The sequence below is a fragment of the Oncorhynchus clarkii genome, chromosome 11, assembly GCF_045791955.1.
Source record: "Oncorhynchus clarkii lewisi isolate Uvic-CL-2024 chromosome 11, UVic_Ocla_1.0, whole genome shotgun sequence".
In the NCBI taxonomy this organism is placed as follows: Eukaryota; Metazoa; Chordata; class Actinopteri; order Salmoniformes; family Salmonidae; genus Oncorhynchus; species Oncorhynchus clarkii.
The window spans coordinates 5,497,795-5,525,099 of record NC_092157.1 but is presented as its reverse complement, the minus strand read 5'-3'; the positions used below and the strand labels follow the sequence as shown (position 1 = coordinate 5,525,099).

Below are 27,305 nucleotides of genomic sequence, written 5' to 3'. Positions count from 1 at the left end.
TTAATATGTAATAATATAGTAATATACCAATATATTAGTATGTAATAATTTAGTAATATGTAAAATATAATACTATATATTACTATAGACTGATACTGCCAAGATAACTCCTCAGGTTCTTCCAACCTGTCCACTGAGGTCCCGCCCCTCTATCAAACCGTCAAACTCACTCTCTCTTAACTTTTCTGTTGAGAGTTGCGTATCGCCCCATCCTCAGAGAGATGGCGTTCAGATCCTGATATTGGAGAAACGCATTACACATGTGCTTGAGGGTGGCCTTGTGGTTAAGACCCATATTTTTATTTATTTTATTTGACCTTTTTTTTACCCAATGCTCTAACCACTAGGCTACCCTGCCGCCCCATATAGGATCTCCCTGTTGGCTTGGGTATGAACCCTGGCCCCTAACTGGCCCCTTCTCTCTATCGCCCCTTCATTAAATAGAAAAACGATCAAATCCAAAAGGAGACTGCATATCCACTTTCCTTTAAGAAGAAAGAACACACATATTTCTAGCTAACTTCTTCAATGTGGGTCTGATGTGTTCTATTGCAATAGTGCGTTATTAAATTTCATCATCATACCAAACTCTTTTCTACTTGGAGTCAATTCATCTTAATTTATGTATCAAGCCAGACGGAACTAAATCTGTCAATAGTACCTGCAAAACACCAGTCTCAACATCAACAGTGAAGAGGGGACTCCGGGATGCTGGCCTTCTAGGCAGAATTCCTCTGTCCAGTGTTCTTATGCCCATCTTAATAAATTATTTATTTATTTATTTATTATAAGCTGCCAGTTGAGGACTTGTGAGGCGTCTGTTTCTCAAACTAGACACTAATGTACTTGTCCTCTTGCTCAGTTGTGCACCAGGGCCTCCCACTCCTCTTTCTATTCTGGTTAGGGCCAGTTTGCACTGTTCTGTGAAGGGAGTAGTACACAGGGTTGTACGAGATATTCAGTTTCTTGGCAATTTCTCGCATGGAATAGCCTTCATTTCTCAGAACAAGAATAGACTGACGAGTTTCAGGAGAAAGTTCTTTGTTTCTGGCCATTTTGAGCCTGTAATCGAACCCACAAATGCTGATGCTCCAGATACTCAACTAGTCTAAAGAAGGCCCGTTTTATTGCTTCTTTAATCAACACAATAGTTTTCAGCTGTGCTAACATAATTGCAAAAGGGTTTTCTAATGACCAATTAGCTTTTTAAAATGATAATCTTGGATTAGCTAACACAACGTACTATTGGAACACATGAGTGATGGTTGCTGATAATGGGCCTCTGTACACCTATGTAGATATTCCATAAAAAAATCAGCCGTTTCCAGCTACAATAGTCATTTACAACATTAACAATGTCTACACTGTATTTCTGATCAATTTTATGTTATTTTAATGGACAAAAAAAATGTGCTTTTCTTTCAAAATCAAGGACATTAAAAGTGACCCCAAACCTTTGAGTGGTAGTGTATATTGAATAGGGTGACATTTGGAATTCCAAGTCGAATCAAACATTCCACAAACAAAATGGCCGTTATCTAATGGAAATGTAAATGACAGGTCTCTCTGGAGGAAGTAGGCTTGTTTTGCCAAGAGAATGTATCTGATGAAATGAGGCAATTTAAACTCAGCAAAAAAAAGAAATGTCCACTCACTGTCAACTGGGTTTATTGTTAACAAACTTAACATGTGTAAATATTTGTGTGAACATAACAAGAAGTACTGCAGTGGATCTTCTCCTCGTGGACTGCACCAGATTTGCCAGTTCTTGCTGTGAGGTGTTACCCCACTCTTCCACCTGAAATTTCCTAGACATTTCTCAGGGGAATGGCCCTGGCCCTCACCCTCCGATCCAACAGGTCCCAGATGTGCTCAATGGGATTGAGATCAGCGCTCTTTGCTGCCCATGGCAGAACACTGACATTCCTGTCTTGCAGGAAATCACACACATAATGAGTAGTATGGCTGGGGGCATTGTCATGCTGGAAGGTCGTGTCAGGATGAGCCAGCAGGAAGGGTACCACATGAGGGAGGAGGATGTCTTCCCTGTAATGCACAGTGTTGAGATTGCCTGCAATGACAACAAGCTCAGTCAGATGATGTTGTGACACACTGCCACAGACCATGAATGACCCTCCACCTCCAAATCGATCCCGCTCCAGAGTACAGGCCTCGGTGTAACACTCATTCCTTTGACGATAAACGTGAATCTGACCATCACCTCTGGTGAGACAAAAAACGTGACTCGTCAGTGAAGAGCACTTTTTGCCAGTCCTGTCTGGTCCAGCGACGGTGGGTTTGTGCCCATAGGCGATGTTGTTGCCGATGATGTCTGGTGAGGACCTGCCTTACAACAGGCCTGCAAGCCCTCAGTCCAGCCTCTCTCAGCCTATTGCGGACAGTCTGAGCACTGATGGAGGTATTGTGCTTTCCTGGTGTAACTCAGGCAATTGTTGTTGCCATCCTGTACCTGTCCCGTAGGTGTGATGTTCAGATGTACTGATCCTGTGCAGGTGTTGTTACACGTGGTCTGCCACTACGAGGACGATCAGCTGTCCACCCTGTCTCCCTGTAGCGCTGTCTTAGGCGTCTCACAGTCCGGACATTGTACTTTATTGCCCTGGCCGCATCTGCAGTCCTCATGCTTCCTTGCAGCATGCCTAAGGCTCGTTCACTCAGATGAGCAGGGACCCTGGGCATCTTTCTTTTGGTGTTTTTCAGAGTCAGTAGAAAGGCCTCTTTAGTGCCCTAAGTTTTCATAACTGTGACCTTAATTGCCTACCGTCTGTAAACTGTTAGTGTCTTAACGACCGTTCCACAGGTGCATGTTCATTAATTGTTTATGGTTCATTGAACAAGTATGGGAAACAGTGTTTAATTTATGAAACTCTACTGCATGAATTAAGAGTTTAGTGTACTGTGTGTATACACTTGCCAATAGAGTTATCTTGTTTGAGGTTATGTTTGGTCTTAGTTAGAATACCCCTGAATTCACTACACAATCTTGTCACAGTGGAGATGGGATGGGTCTAAATGACCCTTTCTCACCTTTTCCATGGGTTTCGTAATAGATAGATGCATACATTATAAGTTACGTTGTAGACTAATGTGTTATTGTCTGTTCTGATCCATTCACAGGTGGGGTACGGGATGCCAATAAAAGATCAGTGTTCTCAGGTAAAAATTTGACATGCATTTTTCAAGTGTACCTGTCTGACCCAATCAACCAGTCATAATCAACCAGCATCTCACTCATCTCCTTGTCAATATACCTTTTGAAAACTGTAACACATTCACATTTTATTCATAAAGCAGAACATATTTGTCCGCTCAGAATCACACCAACGTGGTCTACCTTATACATTACCAGGTAGTAGTCCTGGATATGATATACTGCATAGATTATATTGTATGGATTATATTGTATGGATTATATTGTATGGATTATATTGTATGGATTATATTGTATGGGTTATATTGTATGGATTATATTGTATGGATTATATTGTATGGATTATATTGTATGGATTATATTGTATGGGTTATATTGTATGGATTATATTGTATGGGTTATATTGTATGGATTATATTGTATGGGTTATATTGTATGGATTATATTGTATGGGTTATATTGTATGGATTATATTGTATGGATTATATTGTATGGATTATATTGTATGGATTATATTGTATGGATTATATTGTATCGATTATATTGTATGGATTATATTGTATGGGTTATATTGTATGGATTATATTGCATGGATTATATTGTATGGGTTATATTGTATGGATTAAATTGTATGGATTATATTGTATGGATTATGTTGCATGGATTATATTGCATGCATTATATTGAATGGATTATATTGTATGGATTATATTGCATAGATTATATTGTATGGATTATATTGTATGGATTATATTGCATAGATTATATTGTATGGATTATATTGCATAGATTATATTGTATGGATTAGATTGTATGGATTATATTGCATAGATTATATTGCATAGATTATATTGTATGGATTATATTGTATGGATTATATTGCATATATTATATTGTATGGATTAGATTGTATGGATTATATTGCATAGATTATATTGTATGGATTATATTGCATAGATTATATTGTATGGATTATATTGTATGGATTATATTATGATAACATAATTATGTGGATCAAAAAGCCATCCAATAAGAATCAACCAACCTAGAGCTGGTATATATCCATTTTTAAAACAATAACATATTTTCTACTTAAAACCTCTTACTTCTACCCGTTCCTTTTTCGAAAATTCTGTTAAAAATCGCGCAACTTTTCAGCGTCCAGCTACTCATGCCAGGAATATAGTATATGCATATGATTAGTATGTGTGGATAGAAAACACTCTGAAGTTTATAAAACTGGTTAAATCACGGCTGTGACTATAACAGATCGTGTGTTTCATTGAAAAACGCAAGAAAAACTGCTCTCTGAAAGCTAAAAATAATTTCCATAAGTCACTTCCACCAGTTATTAAAAGAGAACAGAATTTAATGGCGATCTGCCTGAAATTCATACAAATTCCGCACGATGGCGCCATTGTCCTAATTTTCAATTGAATTAATTGTTGGAAAATCATTCTATCTGACCTGCAGTTTCCCAGTCTTCACCCGGATGCAGTTGAGGGAGATATCAGAAGCCATTGTTTTTGCAAGTGAAGACCTATTGAAAAGACATCGCCCTGTAATCATTTTGATAGATTATAAACGTTTACTAATACCTAAAGTTGGATTACAAAAGGATTTCGAAGTGTTTTGTGAAAGTTTATCGTCGACTTTTTTAATTTTAAAAAATTACGCAGCGTTTAAAAACAATGATTTTTTCTGAATGACACAGATCCCATACAAAGCTATTTTGGGTATATATGGACCGATTTAAACGAAAAAAAGACCCAATAGTGATGTTTATGGGGCATATAGGAGTGCCAAGAAAGAAGCTCGTCAAAGGTAATGAATGTTTTATATTTTATTTCTGCGTTTTGGGTAGCGCCGGCTACCGCAAAATCTGTTGTTTACGTGTCGAGCTGGCATTTTGGGGGGTGCATGCTATCAGATAATAGCTTCTCATGCTTTCGCCGAAAAGCATTTTAAAAATCTGACTTGCTGGCTAGGTTCACAACGAGTGTAGCTTTAATTCAATACCCTGCTTGTGAATTTTGAACAAAGATTGAGTTGTAACGAGTACATTTAGCATTTAGCGTAGCGCATTTGCATTTCCAGGGGCATACTTGAGACGTCTGCGTCTCAAGTATGGTCAAGAAGTTAACTCTTTAAAGTGTAACAGAATTTACGCTCAAAAGCATAACAACCTAGTCTTGCAATGGCGTTACTAACAGGTAACAGCAGCAATGGATTAAATATATTATTTAGAGGTGTTGGTTTTGGGGGTGACCAGAGAGATATACCTGCTGGAGCACGTGCTACAGGTGGGTGATGCTATGGTGACCAGCGACCTGAGATAAGGGGGGACTTCACCTAGCAGGGTCTTGTAGATGACCTGGAGCCAGTGGGTTTGGTGACAAGTATGAAGCAAGGGCCAGCCAACGAGAGCGTGCAGGTCGCAGTGGTGGGTAGTATATGGGGCTTTGGTGACAAAACAGATGGCACTGTGATAGACTGCATCCAATTTATTGAGTAGAGAATAGGAGGTTATTTTGTAAAGGACATCGCCGAAGTCAAGGATTGGGAGGGTAGTCAGTTTTACGAGGGTATGTTTGGCAGCATGAGTGAAGAATGCTTTGTTGCGAAATAGGAAGCCAATTCTAGATTTAACTTTGGATTGGAGATGTTTGATGTGAGTCTGGAAGGAGAGTTAACAGTCTAACCAGACACCTAGGTATTTGTATTTGTCCACATATTCTAAGTCAGAACCGTCCAGAGTAGTGATGTTGGACAGGCGGGCAGGTGCAGGCAGCGATCGGTAGAAGAGCATGCATTTAGTTTTACTTGTATTTAAGAGCAATTGGAGGCCACGGAAGGAGAGTTGTAGGCCCTCTGATTTGACATACTGAACTCTATCAGAGAAGTAGTTGGTGAGCCAGGCTAGGCAATCATTTGAGAAACCAAGGCTGTCAAGTCTGGGGATGAGGATCTGGTGATTGACAGAGTCGAAAGCCTTGGCCAGGTCAATGAATACGGCTCCTCAGTATTGTTTCTTATCGACGTTAAGATATCGTTTAGGACGTTGAGCGTGGCTGAAGTGCACCCATGACCAGCTCTGAAACCAGATTGCATAGCGGAGAAGGTATGGTGGGATTTGAAATGGTATGTAATCTGTTTGTTGACTTGGCTTTCGAAGACCTTAGAAAGGCAGGGTAGGATAGATATAGGTCTGTAGCAGTTTGGGTCAAGAGTGTCCCCCCCTTTGAAAAGGGTTGGATGACCGCAGCTGCTTTCCAATCTTTGGGAATCTCAGATGACACGAAAGAGAGGTTGAACAGGCTAGTAATAGGGGTTGCAGATCATTTTAGAAAGAAAGGGTCCAGATTGTCTAGCCCAGCTGATTTGTAGGGGTCCAGATTTTGCAGCTCTTTCAGAACATCAGCTGACTGGATTTGGGAGAAGGAGCAATGGGGAAGGCTTGGGCGAGTTGCTGTGAGGGGTGCAGTGCTGTTGACCGGGGTAGAGGTAGCCAGGTGGAAAGCATGGCAAGCCATAGAAAGATGCTTCTTGAAATTCTCAATTATAGTGGATCTATCGGTGGTGACAGTGTTTCCTATCTTCAGTGCAGTGGGCAGCTGGGAGGAGGTGTTCTTATTCTCCATGGACTTTACAGTGTCTCAGAACCTTTTTGAGTTTGTGTTGCAGGAAGCAAATTTCTGCTTGAAAAAGCTAGCCTTTGCTTTTCTAACTGCCTGTGTATATTGGTTTCTAGCTTCCCTGAAAAGTTGCATATCACGGGGGCTGTTCGATGCTAATGAAGAACACCATAGGATGTTTTTGTGTTGTTAAGGGCAGTCAGGTCTAGAGAGATCCAAGGGCTATATCTGTTCCTGTTTCTACATTTCTTGAATGGGGCATGTTTATTTAAGATGGTGAGGAAGGCATTTAAAAAAAATAACCAGGCATCCTCTACTGACGGGATGAGATCAATATCCTTCCAGGATACCCCGGCCAAGTCGATTAGAAAGGCCTGCTCGCTGAAGTGTTTCAGGGAGCGTTTGACAGCGATCATTTGACCGCTGACCCATTACGGATGCAGGCAATGAGGCAGTGATTGCTGAGATCTTGGTTGAAAACAGCAGAAGGCAAGTTGGTTAGGATGATATCTATGAGGGTGCCCGTGTTTATGGATTTGGGGTGGTACTTGGTAGGTTCATTGATAATTTGTGTGAGATTGAGGGCATCGAGATTAGATTGTAGGATGGCTGGGGTGTTAAGCATGTTCCAGTTTAGGTCGCGTAGTAGCATGAGCTCTGAAGATAGATGGTGTGCAATCAGTTCACATATGGTGTCCAGAGCACAGCTGGGGGCAGAGGGTGGTCTATAGCAGGCAGCAACGGTGAGAGATTTGTTTTTAGAGAGGTGGATTTTTTAAATTAAACGTTCAAATTGTTTGGGTACAGACCTGGATAGTAGGACAGAACTCTGCAGGCTATCTTTGCAGTAGATTGCAACACGACCCCCTTTGGCCGTTCTATCTTGTCTGAAAATGTTGTAGTTAGGGATGGAGATTTCAGAATTTTTGGTGGTCTTCCTAAGCCAGGATTCAGACGTGGCTAGAACATCCGGTTTGGCAGAGTGTGCTAAAGCAGTGAATGAAACAAACTTAGGGAGGAGGCTTCTAATGTTAACATGCATGAAACCAAGGCTATTACGGTTACAGAAGTCATCAAAAGAGAGCGCCTGGGGAATGGGAGTGGAGCTAGGCACTGCAGGGCCTGGATTCACCTCTACATCGCCAGAGGAACAGAGGAGGAGTAGAATAAGGGTACGGCTAAATGCTATGAGAATTGGTCGTCTAGAACGTCCAGAACAGAGAGTAAAAGGAGGTTTCTGGGGGCAATAAAATAGCTTCAAGGCATAATGTACAGACAAAGGTATGGTAGAATGTGAATACAGTGGAGATTTTCTCTAGAAACATAATTGAAACCAGGTGATGTCAACGCATGTGTGGGAGGTGGAACTGAAAGGTTCCAAAATATGTGGAAAGACTTGAAGATTGCTGTTCACGGCTGCTTCCCATCTAACTTAACAGACCTGAGAAAATCGGCAAGGAAGAATGAGAGAAAATCCGTAAATTCAGATGGGCAAAACTGATAGACGTACCCAAAATGACACAAAGCTCTAATCACAGCCAAAGAGACTTTGTATTGACTCAGTGATGTGAATACATCAGTAAATTAGATATTTATGTATTTAATGATCAATACATTTGCATAAACAAATCAAAAAACAGGTTTTCACTTTGTCATTATGGGGTGTAGATGGGTGAGAAAAAAATAATATTTAATCCATTTTAAATTCAGGCTGTAACACAAAATGTGGAATAAGTCAAGGGGTATGAATACTTTCTGAAGGCACTGTATAGTGCACTACTTTTGACCGTATAGGCAATAGGGTGCCAATTGGGACGCGGCCAGAGAGTGTCTGATTGGTTAGCTGAGGTTGTCTGCAGTTCTGCCTTATTATGGCGCTAGCTTGTCAACAAGTTCTGCCCACAGTTCCAGTTCCCAGAGAGAGAGAGAGAGAGAGAGAGAGAGAGAGAGAGAGAGAGAGAGAGAGAGAGAGAGAGAGAGAGAGAGAGAGAGAGAGAGAGAGAGAGAGAGAGAGAGAGAGAGAGAGAGAGAGAGAGAGAGAGAGAGAGAGAGAGAGAGAGAGAGAGAGAGAGAGAGAGAGAGAGAGAGAGAGAGAGAGAGAGAGAGAGAGAGAGAGAGAGAGAGAGAGAGAGAGAGAGAGAGAGAGAGAGAGAGAGAGAGAGAGAGAGAGAGAGAGAGAGAGAGAGAGAGAGAGAGAGAGAGAGAGAGAGAGAGAGAGAGAGAGAGAGAGAGAGAGAGAGAGAGAGAGAGAGAGAGAGAGAGAGAGAGAGCTTTGGCTATCTGAGATGCCATGACCTAACACTGCAATGGTAACCATGACAAATCACCAACAATCCAATGCTGTAACCATGACACTCGACCCAAACCCCCAATGCTGGGTGCTGATGTCACGGTTCCCCTATCACTCATCTCCCAGAATTTATAGCTTGAAATATCGCCCTCTGGATTTACCCCTCTCTCTCGGTCCAAACTCAACCAATCAACCAGGATTCATTCTCATTTTTCCCCTCATTTTTATGTTTGACATGTTCAAATATTAAAGTCTGTTTTATTGTAATGGCTCAGGCTATTATTCCTTATTAGCGGTTGTTGAATTGCTTGCATCTGAATCTTGGTTTCTAAGGAGACTGATTTAGTGTTTTCATCTGTGTGTGTGTGTGTGTGTGTGTGTGTGTGTGTGTGTGTGTTTTACAGGCCTATAGAGATGAAAACCAGAGAAAGATTCATTGATCCAATCAAATAATTATGCAAAACCACTGGGCATTTTCAATATTGTGTACATTACCATTCTTTTATATATATAAAAAAAGATTGTATACTTTTTCCACAGAAGTTGATATTTCTTAGACTATCTAGCCCTTAGAAAGATGTTTGAACTATTGTGGGTAAATATGAGGACTTTAGAGTATGAAGTAACACAAAATATTAACTGTTTGGGCTTTTTTTAGCTTTCTTACCTCGTTTAGCGATCTGAAAGAAAGAAAGAAAAAGCATTTTGTGGTTGCCAAACCTTTTTTGTTGAAGCTAGATACAGTATATATCGAACACTTGTTCTCCCCACTGTATATTTTTTGTGATGGTAGCATATGTACTGTATATAATGCAATCTCTGTTATTAAAGTTATTAAAGTGTGTGTTTAAAGGGGCTTTCAAAGGAATACAATAACGGAGCAAAAAAAATCCACTTTGATTGGAAGATTATTTTACACATGGTTTGAGAGTTCTGTAGCTTTCAGGGGACTTGAATACCCAGTGGGTGGGCCCATGCCCACCATTGGCTGGCGCCCCTGCCCAGTCATGTAAAAATCATAGATTAGGGCCTAATGCATTTATTTCAATTGACTGATTTCCTTATATGAAATGTAACTCAGTAAAATCGTTGAAATTGTTGCGTTTTATATTTTTGTTTCAGTATATTTGACTTTTGTAACACTTGACTGACAGGAAAATACTTACAAGCCTGATGTAAAAACTTTAAATGTATATCAAAAAACTGTTTCTTTTTTATGCATTGACTGAACCATTAAAAATAAACCTGGAAGTGATTGATTCCATGATTTTACATAATTAAAGGCTATCGTAACACTTCAATTATTTATTCAGACAGGCCTGGGTTCAAATACTATTGTAAAATCATTAAAAAAATATTTTAGCTGCGTTTGATTGTACTTCTCTGTTGCATTGGAATCGATAGAACAGTCCAAACTTCACCAGTCAGGCGTGTGGAAGTTTGTCTGGGCGTGTGGAAGTTTGTCTGGGCGTGTGGAAGTTTGTCTGGGCGTGTGGAAGTTTGTCTGGACGTGTGGAAGTTTGTCTGGGCGTGTGGAAGTTTGTCTGGGCGTGTGGAAGTTTGTCTGGGCGTGTGGAAGTTTGTCTGGGCGTGTGGAAGTTTGTCTGGGCGTGTGGAAGTTTGTCTGGGCGTGTGGAAGTTTGTCTGGGCGTGTGGAAGTTTGTCTGGACGTGTGGAAGTTTGTCTGGGTGTGTGGAAGTTTGTCTGGGCGTGTGGAAGTTTGTCTGGGCGTGTGGAAGTTTGTCTGGGCGTGTGGAAGTTTGTCTGGGCGTGTGGAAGTTTGTCTGGGCGTGTGGAAGTTTGTCTGGGCGTGTGGAAGTTTGTCTGGGCGTGTGGAAGTTTGTCTGGGCGTGTGGAAGTTTGTCTGGACGTGTGGAAGTTTGTCTGGGCGCGTGGAAACTGTGGCTGTCTGAGAGTGGAGATGTCACTGTCAGATTCACACACCCAGGCACACGCCCAGACACACCCAGACACACACACACATGCCCAGACACACCCAGACACACACCCAGACACACACACACACACACAGACACACACACACACACCCAGACACACACCCAGACACACACACACACACCCAGACACACCCAGACACACACACACACACCCAGACACACCCAGACACAGACACACCCAGACACACACACACGCCCAGACACACCCAGACACACACAGATACACACCCAGACACACACCCAGACACACACCCAGACACACACCCAGACACACACACACACACACCCCCAGACACCCCCAGACACGCCCAGACACACACAGATACACACACAGATACACACCCAGACACACACCCAGACACACACCCAGACACACACACACACACACACACACCCCCAGACACCCCAGACACCCCAGACACCCCAGACACACCCAGACACACACAGACACACACCACAGACACACACCACAGACAGTATGCTGCTCCATGTTGCTCCATGTTGCTCCTGCTTGCTCCATGTCGCTCAATGTTGCTCCATGCTGCTCCATGCTGCTCCATGTTGCTCCGTAATGCTCTATGCTGCTCCTTCCTGCTCCATGCTGCTCCATACTGCTCCATGCTGCTCCTTCCTGCTCCATGCTGCTCCATGCTGCTCCATGCTGCTCCTTCCTGCTCCATGCTGCTCCATGCTGCTACCATGCTTCTCCATAATGCTCCATGCTGCTCCATGCTGCTCCATGCTGCTCCATGTTGCTCCATGTTGCTCCATGTTGCTCCATGTAAATTGCATCCTAAACCTCGCCATTGTCCCTATAGTGCACTACTTTGACTTGAGCCCTATGGGTAGTGCACTACATAGGGGATAGGGATTAGGGTGCTCTTTTGGGGACGTAAACAATCTCTTTGTTTGATTGCCATCAGTCATGTTTTATTTCACAGATACACTATTGTTTAGCCAGTTACGCACAGTTCTCTTTTAGTATCAATATTTTCTCCTACTACATACGGTTCCCTAAACTCGGTTGTGCTCCATGAGAAGTTACAAGTTGAAGAAGTCTGTGTGGCAGCTAGCGATTTTAACAGATATCCTTTCATGCTTTCATTGTCTCCATACATATTTGGATGTGTCACAAATGGCAGCCTATTACCTACATAGTGCACTACTTTAGACCAGGACCCAAAGGCAGCCTATTCCCTACATCGTGCACTACTTTAGACCAGGACCCAATGGCACCCTATTCACTACATAGTGCACTACTTTAGACCAGAGTCCTATGGTCAAAGTCACACACGGTGATGCCCTCATCTTCCCCATATTGCTTGGGTAAAAATCATTGCTTTGTTATCACACTGTATGGATGAGATGAGCAGGTCCCAGGGCTTGTTGCAAATGGAACACCCCAAATCTGCCTCCCATCTATAGTGGAGGCAGAATGATCCTGGCTCACAGCATTAATACATGTATAGTGGAGGCAGAATGATCCTGGCTCACAGCATTAATACATTTATGGTGGAGGCAGAATGATCCTGGCTCACAGCATGAATACATCTATATTGGAAGCAGAATGATCCTGGCTCACAGCATGAATACATTTATAGTGGAGGCAGAATGATCCTGGCTCACAGCATTAGTACATTTATAGTGGAGGCAGAATGATCCTGGCTCACAGCATTAATACATTTATAGTGGAGGCAGAATGATCCTGGTTCACAGCATTAATACATTTATAGTGGAGGCAGAATGATCCTGGCTCACAGCATTAATACATTTATAGTGGAGGCAGAATGATCCTGGTTCACAGCATTAATACATCTATATTGGAAGCAGAATGATCCTGGCTCACAGCATTAATACATCTATATTGGAAGCAGAATGATCCTGGCTCACAGTATTAATACATCTATAGTGGAGGCAGAATGATCCTGGCTCACAGCATGAATACATCTATAGTGGAGGCAGAATGATCCTGGCTCACAGCATGAATACATCTATAGTGGAGGCAGAATGATCCTGGCTCACAGCATGAATACATCTATAGTGGAGGCAGAATGATCCTGGCTCACAGCATGAATACATCTATATTGGAAGCAGAATGATCCTGGCTCACAGCATGAATACATCTATAGTGGAAGGCAGAATGATCCTGGCTCACAGCATTAATACATCTATATTGGAAGCAGAATGATCCTGGCTCACAGCATTAATACATCTATAGTGGAAGCAGAATGATCCTTGCTCACAGCATTAATACATCTATATTGGAAGCAGAATGATCCTGGCTCACAGCATTAATACATTTATATTGGAAGCAGAATGATCCTGGCTCACAGCATTAATACATGTATAGTGTAGGCAGAATGATCCTGGCTCACAGCATGAATACATCTATAGTGAAGGCAGAATGATCCTGGCTCACAGTCTGAATACATCTATATTGGAGGCAGAATGATCCTGGCTCACAGCCTTAATACATATATAGTGAAGGCAGAATGATCCTGGCTCACAGCATTAATACATCTATAGTGGAGGCAGAATGATCCTGGCTCACAGCATGAATACATCTATAGTGGAGGCAGAATGATCCTGGCTCACAGCATGAATACATTTATAGTGGAGGCAGAATGATCCTGGCTCACAGCATTAATACATTTATGGTGGAGGCAGAATGATCCTGGCTCACAGCATGAATACATCTATATTGGAAGCAGAATGATCCTGGCTCACAGCATGAATACATTTATAGTGGAGGCAGAATGATCCTGGCTCACAGCATGAATACATCTATATTGGAAGCAGAATGATCCTGGCTCACAGCATTAATACATTTATAGTGGAGGCAGAATGATCCTGGCTCACAGCATGAATGCATCTATATTGGAAGCAGAATGATCCTGGCTCACAGCATTAATACATCTATATTGGAGGCAGAATGATCCTGGCTCACAGCATTAATACATCTATAGTGGAGGCAGAATGATCCTGGCTCACAGCATTAATACATTTATAGTGGAGGCAGAATGATCCTGGCTCACAGCATTAATACATCTATATTGGAGGCAGAATGATCCTGGCTCACAGCATGAATACATCTATATTGGAAGCAGAATGATCCTGGCTCACAGCATGAATACATCTATAGTGGAGTTAGAATGATCCTGGGTCAAAGCATTAATACATTTATAGTGGAGGCAGAATAATCCTGGCTCACAGCATTAATACATCTATATTGGAAGCAGAATGATCCTGGCTCACAGCATGAATACATCTATATTGGAGGCAGAATGATCCTGGCTCACAGCATGAATACATTTCTTGTGGAAGCAGAATGATCCTGGCTCACAGCATGAATACATCTATATTGGAAGCAGAATGATCCTGGCTCACAGCATGAATACATCTATAGTGGAGGCAGAATGATCCTGGCTCACAGCATGAATACATCTATATTGGAAGCAGAATGATCCTGGCTCACAGCATTAATACATCTATATTGGAAGCAGTCGATGATCTCATTTCAAGATGGCTGCTACCTACATTCCGGTTAGCGTTGTGAAGCATAAATGACAATAAACCCGGAATATGTTGACACTGTGCTTCTTCCTTTGAAAGTTTTGAGCTTATGCCATTTGTGGTAGATGGTGGCAGATTGTGGTAGATGGTGGCAGATTGTGGTAGATGGTGGCAGATTGTGGTAGATGGTGGCAGATTGTGGTAGATGGTGGCAGATTGTGGTAGATGGTGGCAGATTGTGGTAAATTGCATAATTCTGGAAACAATGGCTGAAGAATTCTGCGGCACCCGGCAAAGGTGTGCTGCAGTACGCTGAAACGTTTAAAGGAAGAACCACTGTGCACCCCGAAAGCTGGGACTCCAAAGATCATGAGGATATCTTCTTTGTCTGCCTGTGACCTACCGTTATTGATCACCAGCCCCGAGAGTCACAAGGTTTATTTTACACAACGTTTTCACCAAACAGCAAACATCTTACAAAGGTAAGCTTCTGTTTGGTCTGTGTTTGAGCAATAGCTACATGGGGTGTATTTTTTAACTGGTCGTTCAGTACAGTTTCCGTTCAAACAAATGTTTCCGGGAACGTAAAATCGTTCGTAACGTAGCCCGTGTTTTAATGGCTATGCTCCATACACAACTGTGAGGGCGTGGACTTTAATGACTCAATCAAGGTTTGTTAATGACCCAATCAGATACAAGCTATGGCCAATGGTGAATGCATGAATTCAGTAACACCAACCCAATAGTGTAGTCTTCTCAACGGCTTGGTATAGTGAGCGGACACAAATGAAGGCTGAGAGAAAGCGTTCACACAACAACATATAACATTGGTAATCCCGAGGAAAAGAAGATTAAGAGATTCAGTCACTTCCGGGACTGATACTTGGTTCCTGCTGACTGTAGTATTGGTCACACAATGCAGCCTTGTGTGCATTGCCATTGCTCTTTCGAATTTCAGAGATACCGGTTTTAACCGCTTTTTCCTGGCCACAAGCAGTGGAATACAGCTCAGAAATGGAATAGCTACGAATCGTAACGTTTTCTGGGAACTAATCTGACCTTTATGATAATCTTATTGTTGTTGAATACAAGCCAATGCTGCCATGTGACATATTTTAATATCAGATCACTAAGCTCTATCAATATGATCATGAAAAGTCTTGTAATATTGTGCAGAAATCTAACAGACTTTGTTGGCTTTGACATGACTTTAACAAATTGCTGCACTTAAAAAAATAAAATCTACAATATATTGGAGCCTTTGTCTTCAATATGTCTTTTTTTCAGGTACTTTCTGATTTGTTTCAATGAGTTTATGGTTTTTGATTGATTGATTGATTGATTGATTGAAAATACATAGGGCCTACTCAGCGGCCAACCATCCAGAAACCACATTTAATGACGTTGGATAACATGACTTAAAAGTGATGACATCCTCTTGTATCTTATGTTAGTGTAGACGCAGATTGTACACCAGATCATGTGATGTAACCACATATTTTTGGTACAGGTTTGCCTCTACAAAACGTTGCCATAGATTTTCCAACTAACCTGGCATTGGCGATACTACCAAAGACTGTGGGCTCTCCTTCTCCGTGGCCGACGTGAGTAAAACATTTCAACGTGTTAACCCTAACAAGGCTGCCGGCCCAGACGACATCCCCAGCTGCGTCCTCAGAGCATACACAGACCAGATGGCTGTTGTGTTTACGAGCACATTCAATCAATCCCTATACCAGTCTGCTGTCCCCACATGCTTCAAGATGGCCACCATTGTTCCTGTTCCCAAGAAAGCTAAGGTAACTGAACTAAATGACTATCGCACTCACTTCTGTCATCATGAAGTGTTTTGAGAGACTAGTCAAGGATCATATCACCTCCATCCTACCTGACACCCTAGACCCACTCCAAATTGCCTACCGCTCAAATAGTTCCACAGACGATGCAATCGCCATCACACTGCACACTGCCTTATCCCATCTGGACAAGAGGAACACCTATGTAAGAATGCTGCTCATTGACTACAGCTCAGCATTTAACACCATAATATCCTCCAAACTCGTCATTAATCTCGAGACCCTGGGTCTGAACCCCGCCCTGCGCAACTGGGTCCTGGACTTCCTGACAGGCCGCCCCCTGGTGGTTAAGGTAGGAAACAACACCTCCACTCCGCTGATCCTCAACATTGGGGCCCCACAAGGGTGCGTTCTGAGCCCTCTCCTGTACTCCCTGTTCACCCATGACTGTGTGGCCATGCACGCCTCCAACTCAATCATCGAGTTTGCAGACGACACTACAGTGGTAAGCTTGATTACCAACAACGACGAGACAGCCTACAGGGAGGAGGTGAGGGCCCTCGGAGTGTGGTGTCAGGAAAATAACCTCACAACTCAACGTCAGAAAAACAAAAGAGATGATTGTGGACTTCAAGAAACAGAAAATGGAGCACTCCCCTATCTACATCGACGGGACAGTAGTGGGGAAGGTGGAAAGTTTTAAGTTCCTCGGTGTACATATCATCGACAAACTGAAATGGTCCACGCACACAGACAGTGTGGTGAAGAAGGCGTAACAGCGCCTCTTCGACCTCAGGAGGCTGAAAAAATGTGGCTGGTCAACGAAAACCCTCACAAACTTTTACAGATGCACAATCGAGAGCATCCTGTCGGCTGTATCACCGGCAGGTACGGCAATTGCCACCACTAACACAGACAGGCAGCTCCATACAGACTTGATATCATTGGCCACTTTAATAAATGGAACAATAGTCACTTTAAACAATGCCACCTTTTAAGAATGTTTACATATCTCGCATTACTCATCTCATGTGTATACTATATCCTTCACTATCTATTGCATCTCAGCCACTCTGTCACTACTCAACCATATATTTATATTTTCTCATCCCATTCCTTTACTAGAATGTGTGTAATTAGGTTTTGTTGTGGAATTTGTTACATATTAGGTTTTGTTGTGGAATTGTTAAGATATTACCTGTTAGATACTCCTGCACTGTTGGATCAAGAAGCAAAAAGCATTTCACTACACTCGCAATAACAAATGCTAACCATGTGTATGTGACCAATAAAATGTCATTTGATTTTGAGTTCTTGATTTGGCCAAACATGTATATTCTAAGCTGTCCAGTTGCAGCTGGTTTGTTTTTATTTAGAAAACGCTCCGTCATTAAAATACATGTTCTGCTCCATGAAGTAATCCAACGCCACCATTTTGTCTATTTCAAATGTGCTCTCCTTGATCGAGACAGTTGAGTCATCATGACATGCGACACTTTGGTGTGGACCCACCTGTCTCAATCAACCATTGGCTTGACAGGTGGTCTGTGTGAAACAAGTGTGTTGTGGCAGAGACGTTTCCAACATGTCTCCTGTCCATGTCTACTATCCTGTCTAAGTGATTTTCACAAATGGTCCGTGATCAACAGTAGTGCACTACAAGAGAACTGGGTGCCATTTTGGATCAACAGTAGTGCACTACAAGAGAACCGGGTGCCATTTTGGATCAACAGTGGTGCGCTACATGGGAATAGGGTGCCATTTTGGATCAACAGTAGTGCACTACATGGTAATAGGGTGCCATTTTGGATCAACAGTAGTGCAATATGAGGGATTAGGGCGCCATTTTGGATCACCAGTAGTGCAGTATGATGGAATAGGGTGCCATTTTGGATCAACAGTAGTGCACTACAAGAGAACAGGGTGCCATTTTGGATCAACATTAGTGCACTACATGGGAATAGGGTGCCATTTTGGATCAACAGTAGTGCACTTCATGGGAATAGGGTGCCATTTTGGATCACCAGTAGTGCAATATGAGGGAATAGGGTGCCATTTTGGATCACCAGTAGTGCAGTATGATGGAATAGGGTGCCATTTTAGATCAACAGTAGTGCAGTACGAGGGAATAGGGTGCCATTTTGGAAGCCGACTTTATCTTGTCCGTACTCCTTGGCTAGATCCTGTGATTCTGTCTAGTTTCTGTCTCGTCTGCGTCCACAGTCCACACCCAGATAAATATTGGATCTCATCGAGACTTGATTTTCTCTGGAACAAGATCATTGTGTTTCTACGGTATCATCATTCCAAATCCATCAGATGATTATAGTGTAGATTGATATACAGAAATATTCTAAAGTCTGTCTGATTGAGGAGCTTTTCCTTCAGCTGTGTTTTAAGGTTGACAGGAAGGTTACAGAGATGGGGTTGTCTGTCTGTCTGACTCCCAAAAACTCAGCAGGCAGGTTATGGCGATGGGGTCATCTCTGTCTGTCTGTCTGTCTGTCTGTCTGTCGGTCTCGGTCTCTCTCTCTGTGTCTCTCTATGTCTCGGTCTCTATCTCTTTCTCTCTCTGTGTGTGTGTCTCTCTCCGTGTCTCTCTCTGTCTCGGTCTCTCTCTCTTTCTCTCTCTCTCTCTCTGTGTCTCTCTCTGTCTCAGTCTCTCTCTCTTTCTCTGTGTCTCTCTCTGTCTCGGTCTCTCTCTCTTTCTCTCTCTTTCTCTCTGTGTGTGTGTGTGTGTCTCTCTCCCTGTCTCTCTCTGTCTCGGTCTCTCTCTGTCTCGGTCTCTCTCTCTTTCTCTCTCTGTGTGTGTGTGTCTCTCTCTGTGTCTCTCTCTGTCTCGGTCTCTCTCTCTTTCTCTCTCTCTGCGTGTGTGTGTGTCTCTCTCTGTGTCTCTCTCTTTTTCTCTCTCTCACTCTCTCTCTGTGTGTCTGTCTCTCAAGTTCGTAGAATCATCAGGCCGGTATTACTGGTATTATTGTTGTAAAAGATCTAAACTGGGTCCTGTGGTGCACCGTGTCCTGGAAATGTTTTCAGGTGTGTTAGTGTGACGGTGTTTAATCTGGACTGAAACAGAATCTGTTGGCGGAGAGACAAAGGCCTATTTAATGTCATGACTTTTATACCTATTGTAAAAACGGTGAGTGCCGACGATGGATCTTATTCCGTCTCTCGCAAACTATCTGGTAAACTCCTCTCGAGCTAGCGTGTGTGTCCGTGTGATACCTAAACATCTGAGCCTACTTTTTGGATTTAATTTCATCCAAATAGTGGATGTGTGTGTGTGTGTGTGTGTGTGTGTGTGTGTGTGTGTGTGTGTGTGTGTGTGTGTGTGTGTGTGTGTGTGTGTGCTTGTTCCTGTCCCATTCTACTCCAGTCCTAAAGCCAGACGAGACTAACTCAAGATCCAGCCAGATCTCATCTCTTTTATGTTCATTTACATACACAGTGAATTTACTGCACCTGCATATGGTTTTCTATTTAAGCCTTGATATATTATATGTGTTTTATACTGTTTGATTTTAACTTGCTGCCAGCTTGGGCTCTTATTTCTTGTTTATTTTCCGAAGCTTTGGAAGAAGAGAACGGCCAGTGTTCCAGAAACTCCTACTTGACTTTATCTCTTTTTATTTGACAGTATTTTGTTTGTGGTTAATAATTTTCCCGTTCAAGGGCTTTGGGTCTTATAGGAGGTGTCTGATCTGAAGGGCTTTGGGTCTTATAGGAGGTGTCTGATCTAAAGGGCTTTGGGTCTATAGGAGGTGTCTGATCTAAAGGGCTTTGGGTCTATAGGAGGTGTCTGATCTAAAGGGCTTTGGGTCTATAGGAGGTGTCTGATCTGAAGGGCTTTGGGTCTTATAGGAGGTGTCTGATCTGAAGGGCTTTGGGTCTATAGGAGGTGTCTGATCTGAAGGGCTTTGGATCTATAGGAGGTGTCTGATCTGAAGGGCTTTGGGTCTATAGGAGGTGTCTGATCTGAAGGGCTTTGGGTCTATAGGAGGTGTCTGATCTAAAGGGCTTTGGGTCTATAGGAGGTGTCTGATCTAAAGGGCTTTGGGTCTATAGGAGGTGTCTGATCTAAAGGGCTTTGGGTCTATAGGAGGTGTCTGATCTAAAGGGCTTTGGGTCTTATAGGAGGTGTCTGATCTGAAGGGCTTTGGGTCTTATAGGAGGTGTCTGATCTGAAGGGCTTTGGGTCTTATAGGAGGTGTCTGATCTGAAGGGCTTTGGGTCTTATAGGAGGTGTCTGATCTGAAGGGCTTTGGGTCTTATAGGAGGTGTCTGATCTGAAGGGCTTTCGGTCTTATAGGAGGTGTCTGATCTAAAGGGCTTTGGGTCTATAGGAGGAGTCTGATCTGAAGGGCTTTCGGTCTTATAGGAGGTGTCTGATCTGAAGGGCTTTGGGTCTATAGGAGGTGTCTGATCTAAAGGGCTTTGGGTCTATAGGAGGAGTCTGATCTGAAGGGCTTTGGGTCTATAGGAGGTGTCTGATCTGAAGGGCTTTGGGTCTTATAGGAGGTGTCTGATCTGAAGGGCTTTGGGTCTATAGGAGGTGTCTGATCTGAAGGGCTTTGGGTCTTATAGGAGGTGTCTGATCTGAAGGGCTTTGGGTCTTATAGGAGGTGTCTGATCTGAAGGGCTTTGGGTCTTATAGGAGGGGTCTGATCTGAAGGGCTTTGGGTCTATAGGAGGCGTCTGATCTGAAGGGCTTTGGGTCTTATAGGAGGTGTCTGATCTGAAGGGCTTTGGGTCTTATAGGAGGTGTCTGATCTGAAGGGCTTTGGGTCTATAGGAGGTGTCTGATCTGAAGGGCTTTGGGTCTATAGGAGGTGTCTGATCTGAAGGGCTTTGGGTCTATAGGAGGTGTCTGATCTAAAGGGCTTTGGGTCTATAGGAGGTGTCTGATCTGAAGGGCTTTGGCTCTATAGGAGGCGTCTGATCTGAAGGGCTTTGGGTCTATAGGAGGTGTCTGATCTGAAGGGCTTTGGGTCTTATAGGAGGTGTCTGATCTGAAGGGCTTTGGGTCTTATAGGAGGTGTCTGATCTGAAGGGCTTTGGCTCTATAGGAGGCGTCTGATCTGAAGGGCTTTGGGTCTATAGGAGGTGTCTGATCTGAAGGGCTTTGGGTCTTATAGGAGGAGTCTGATCTGAAGGGCTTTGGGTCTATAGGAGGTGTCTGATCTGAAGGGCTTTGGGTCTATAGGAGGAGTCTGATCTGAAGGGCTTTGGGTCTATAGGAGGAGTCTGATCTGAAGGGCTTTGGGTCTATAGGAGGAGTCTGATCTGAAGGGCTTTGGGTCTTATAGGAGGGGTCTGATCTGAAGGGCTTTGGGTCTATAGGAGGAGTCTTATCTGAAGGGCTTTGGTTCTATAGGAGGAGTCTGATCTGAAGGGCTTTGGGTCTATAGGAGGTGTCTGATCTGAAGGGCTTTGGGTCTTATAGTAGGGGTCTGATCTGAAGGGCTTCGGGTCTATAGGAGGTGTCTGATCTGAAGGGCTTTGGGTCTTATAGGAGGTGTCTGATCTGAAGGGCTTTGGGTCTATAGGAGGAGTCTGATCTGAAGGGCTTTGGGTCTATAGGAGGTGTCTGATCTGAAGGGCTTTGGGTCTTATAGGAGGTGTCTGATCTGAAGGGCTTTGGGTCTATAGGAGGCGTCTGATCTGAAGGGCTTTGGGTCTATAGGAGGTGTCTGATCTAAAGGGCTTTGGGTCTATAGGAGGAGTCTGATCTGAAGGGCTTTGGGTCTATAGGAGGTGTCTGATCTGAAGGGCTTTGGGTCTATAGGAGGAGTCTGATCTGAAGGGCTTTGGGTCTATAGGAGGAGTCTGATCTGAAGGGCTTTGGGTCTATAGGAGGTGTCTGATCTGAAGGGCTTTGGGTCTATAGGAGGCGTCTGATCTGAAGGCAGCAATGTGTTGTATTTATTGGTTCCATCTAGGCCTGTATGAGTGTCACATATCCAAATGTTACAGGTTGTGTCCCAAAAGGCACCCCATTCACGATATGAGCTCTGGTCATAGATAAGGCCATTCATCTCCTCTCCCAGTCAAGACATATAGGTAGCTAGGGGGGGATGCAGGATTGGAGAGTAATGTTACCTGCAATAATAATGTAATCAGATTACAGATACTTTAAAAAAAAAAAGATAATTACTTCTAGGATTACTTTTAAATTCAGAAAGGATGTTTGCGAGAATTTTTTTTTCAAACCAGCATTGACAAAAGGGGTTAGGGTTAGGGTTTTCTGCCTGAGCGAGTCTGACCACCAATCCGAGACCACTATGATGACACCCAAATGATGACCACCAATCAGAGACCACTATGACGACACACCAAATGATGACCACCAATCGGAGACCACTATGATGACACACCAAATGATGACCACCAATCGGAGACCACTATGATGACACACCAAATGATGACCACCAATCGGAGACCACTATGATGACACACCAAATGATGACCACCAATCGGAGACCACTATGATGACACACCAAATGATGACCACCAATCGGAGACCACTATGATGACACACCAAATGATGACCACCAATCGGAGACCACTATGATAACACATCAAATGTGTTTTGATGGATCGCTGGAAAGGAGCAGGAACAGGTTTTTGTAGGCTACAGTCCAAGCTATGTCTTCCAATGGTGCGACTGCTGTCCAAAAGTTACTCACTCATTTAGCCAGTATTAATGATATCTACATTGATGTGAATCACACTGCTGCTCACTCATTTAGCCAGTATTAATGATATCTACATTGATGTGAATCACACTGCTGCTCACTCATTTAGCCAGTATTAATGATATCTACATTGATGTGAATCACACTGCTGCTCACTCATTTAGCCAGTATTAATGATATCTACATTGATGTGAATCATACTGCTGCTCACTCATTTAGCTATTTGCGGCTTATGGGTTGTGGTTGTTGTGGATGTCTGTTCACAAATGTATGTGTGTATTTTAACCCAATAGTGGTTGAATTGAAAACGTTTAAGCCGCCTATCAATCATTGTTTTTGAGACCAGTGGACAGCCAGTGGAAAATGCGCTCTTACAACAGCTGTATGATCCTAACTGTATAGTACTGATCTCAACCTATAGATTAACAGCTGTATAGTACTGATCCCAGCCTATAGAATAACAGCTGTATAGTACTGATCCCAGCCTATAGAATAACAGCTGTATAGTACTGATCCCAGCCTATATAATAACAGATCCGTAGTACTGATCCCAGCCTATAGAATAACAGCTGTATAGTACTGATCCCAGCCTATAGAATAACAGCTGTATAGTACTGATCCCAGCCTATAGTATAACAGATCAGTAGTACTGATCTCAGCCTATAGAATAACAGCTGTATAGTACTGATCCCAGCCTATAGAATAACAGCTGTATAGTACTGATCCCAGCCTATAGAATAACAGCTGTATAGTACGGATCCCAGCCTATAGAATAACAGATCAGTAGTACTGATCTCAACCTATAGAATAACAGCTGTATAGTACTGATCTCAACCTATAGAATAACAGCTGTATAGTACTGATCCCAGCCTATAGAATAACAGCTGTATAGTACTGATCCCAGCCTATAGAATAACAGCTGTATAGTACTGATCCCAGCCTATAGAATAACAGCTGTATAGTACTGATCCACACCTATAGAATAACAGCTGTATAGTACTGATCCCAACCTATAGAATAACAGCTGTATAGTACTGATCCCAACCTATAGAATAACAGCTGTATAGTACTGATCCCAGCCTATAGAATAACAGCTGTATAGTACTGATCCCAGCCTTTAGAATAACAGCTGTATAGTATTGATCCCAACCTATAGAATAACAGCTGTATAGTACTGATCCCAGCCTATAGAATAACAGCTGTATAGTACTGATCCCAACCTATAGAATAACAGCTGTATAGTACTGATCCCAACCTATAGAATAACAGCTGTATAGTACTGATCCCAGCCTATAGAATAACAGCTGTATAGTACTGATCTCAGCCTATAGAATAACAGCTGTATAGTACTGATCCCAGCCTATAGAATAACAGCTGTATAGTACTGATCCCAGCCTATAGAATAACAGCTGTATAGTACGGATCCCAGCCTATAGAATAACAGATCAGTAGTACTGATCTCAACCTATAGAATAACAGCTGTATAGTACTGATCTCAACCTATAGAATAACAGCTGTATAGTACTGATCCCAGCCTATAGAATAACAGCTGTATAGTACTGATCCCAGCCTATAGAATAACAGCTGTATAGTACTGATCCCAGCCTATAGAATAACAGCTGTATAGTACTGATCCACACCTATAGAATAACAGCTGTATAGTACTGATCCCAACCTATAGAATAACAGCTGTATAGTACTGATCCCAACCTATAGAATAACAGCTGTATAGTACTGATCTCAACCTATAGAATAACAGCTGTATAGTACTGATCCCAGCCTATAGAATAACAGCTGTATAGTACTGATCCCAGCCTATAGAATAACAGCTGTATAGTACTGATCCCAGCCTATAGAATAACAGCTGTATAGTACTGATCCACACCTATAGAATAACAGCTGTATAGTACTGATCCCAACCTATAGAATAACAGCTGTATAGTACTGATCCCAACCTATAGAATAACAGCTGTATAGTACTGATCCCAGCCTATAGAATAACAGCTGTATAGTACTGATCCCAGCCTATAGAATAACAGCTGTATAGTACTGATCCCAGCCTTTAGAATAACAGCTGTATAGTATTGATCCCAACCTATAGAATAACAGCTGTATAGTACTGATCCCAGCCTATAGAATAACAGCTGTATAGTACTGATCCCAGCCTATAGAATAACAGCTGTATAGTACTGATCCCAACCTATAGAATAACAGCTGTATAGTACTGATCCCAGCCTATAGAATAACAGCAGTATAGTACTGATCCCAGCCTATAGAATAGCAGCTGTATAGTACTGATCCCAGCCTATAGAATAACAGCTGTATAGTACTGATCTCAACCTATAGAATAACAGCTGTATAGTACTGATCTCAACCTATAGAATAACAGCTGTATAGTAATGATCTCAACCTATAGAATAACAGCTGTATAGTACTGATCCCAGCCTATAGAATAACAGATCAGTAGTACTGATCTCAACCTATAGAATAACAGCTGTATAGTACTGATCTCAACCTATAGAATAACAGCTGTATAGTACTGATCCCAGCCTATAGAAAACAGCTGTATAGTACTGATCCCAGCCTATATAATAACAGCTGTATAGTACTGATCCCAGCCTATAGAATAACAGCTGTATAGTACTGATCCCAGCCTATTGAATAACAGCTGTATAGTACTGATCCCAGCCTATAGAATAACAGCTGTATAGTACTGATCCCAGCCTATAGAATAACAGCTGTATAGTACTGATCCCAGCCTATAGAATAACATATCAGTAGTACTGATCCCAGCCTATAGAATAACAGATCAGTAGTACTGATCCCAGCCTATAGAATAACAGCTGTATAGCACTGATCACAGTCTATAGAATAACAGCTGTATAGTACTGATCCCAGCCTATAGAATAACAGCTGTATAGTACTGATCCCAGTCTATAGAATAACAGCTGTATAGTACTGATCCCAGTCTATAGAATAACAGCTGTATAGTACTGATCCCAGCCCATAGAATAACATATCAGTAGTACTGATCCCAGTCTATAGAATAACATATCAGTAGTACTGATCCCAGTCTATAGAATAACAGCTGTATAGTACTGATCCACACCTATAGAATAACAGCTGTATAGTACTGATCTCAACCTATAGAATAACAGCTGTATAGTACTGATCCCAGCCTATAGAATAACAGATCAGTAGTACTGATCTCAGCCTATAGAATAACAGCTGTATAGTACTGATCCCAGCCTATAGAATAACAGCTGTATAGTACTAATCCCAGCCTATAGAATAACATCTGTATAGTACTGATCCCAGCCTATAGAATAACAGCTGTATAGTACTGATCCCAACCTATAGAATAACAGTTGTATAGTACTGATCCCAGCCTATAGAATAACAGCTGTATAGTACTGATCCCAGCCTATAGAATAACAGCTGTATAGTACTGCACCCAGTCTATAGAATAACAGCTGTATAGTACTGATCCCAACCTATAGAATAACATATTAGTAGTACTGATCCCAGTCTATAGAATAACAGCTGTATAGTACTGATCCCAGCCTATAGAATAACAGCTGTATAGTACTGCACCCAGTCTATAGAATAACAGCTGTATAGTACTGATCCCAGTCTATAGAATAACAGCTGTATAGTACTGATCCCAGCCTATAGAATAACATATCAGTAGTACTGATCCCAGTCTATAGAATAACATATCAGTAGTACTGATCTCAGCCTATAGAATAACAGCTGTATAGTACTGATCCCAGCCTATAGAATAACAGCTGTATAGTACTAATCCCAGCCTATAGAATAACAGCTGTATAGTACTGATCCCAGCCTATAGAATAACAGCTGTATAGTACTGATCCCAACCTAGAGAATAACAGTTGTATAGTACTGATCCCAGCCTATAGAATAACAGCTGTATAGTACTGATCCCAGCCTATAGAATAACATATTAGTAGTACTGATCCCAGTCTATAGAATAACAGCTGTATAGTACTGATCCCAGCCTATAGAATAACAGCTGTATAGTACTGATCCCAGCCTATAGAATAACAGCTGTATAGTACTGATCCCAGTCTATAGAATAACAGCTGTATAGTACTGATCCCAGTCTATAGAATAACAGCTGTATAGTACTGATCCCAGCCTATAGAATAACATATCAGTAGTACTGATCCCAGCCTATAGAATAACAGCTGTATAGTACTGATCCCAGCCTATAGAATAACAGCTG

General features: G+C 42.3%; 1 protein-coding gene across 2 annotated transcripts in view; it reads left to right on the top strand.

Annotated features, from left to right (window-relative positions):
• LOC139420590 (uncharacterized protein C8orf34 homolog) overlaps positions 1-10,348 on the top strand; it is a 141,212-nt gene extending 130,864 nt beyond the window's left edge. The window contains exons 14-15 of one of the 2 annotated variants that reach the window (XM_071170778.1): positions 3,139-3,177; positions 9,502-10,348. In XM_071170778.1, coding sequence (XP_071026879.1) covers positions 3,139-3,177; positions 9,502-9,509 — 47 coding nt within the window. In that variant the 3' untranslated portion in view covers positions 9,510-10,348. Of the gene's footprint in view, positions 1-3,138; positions 3,341-9,501 lie in introns of those variants that run through there. The other variant, XM_071170777.1, reaches the window with a different exon arrangement.
• Positions 10,349-27,305: the final 16,957 nt, after the last annotated feature.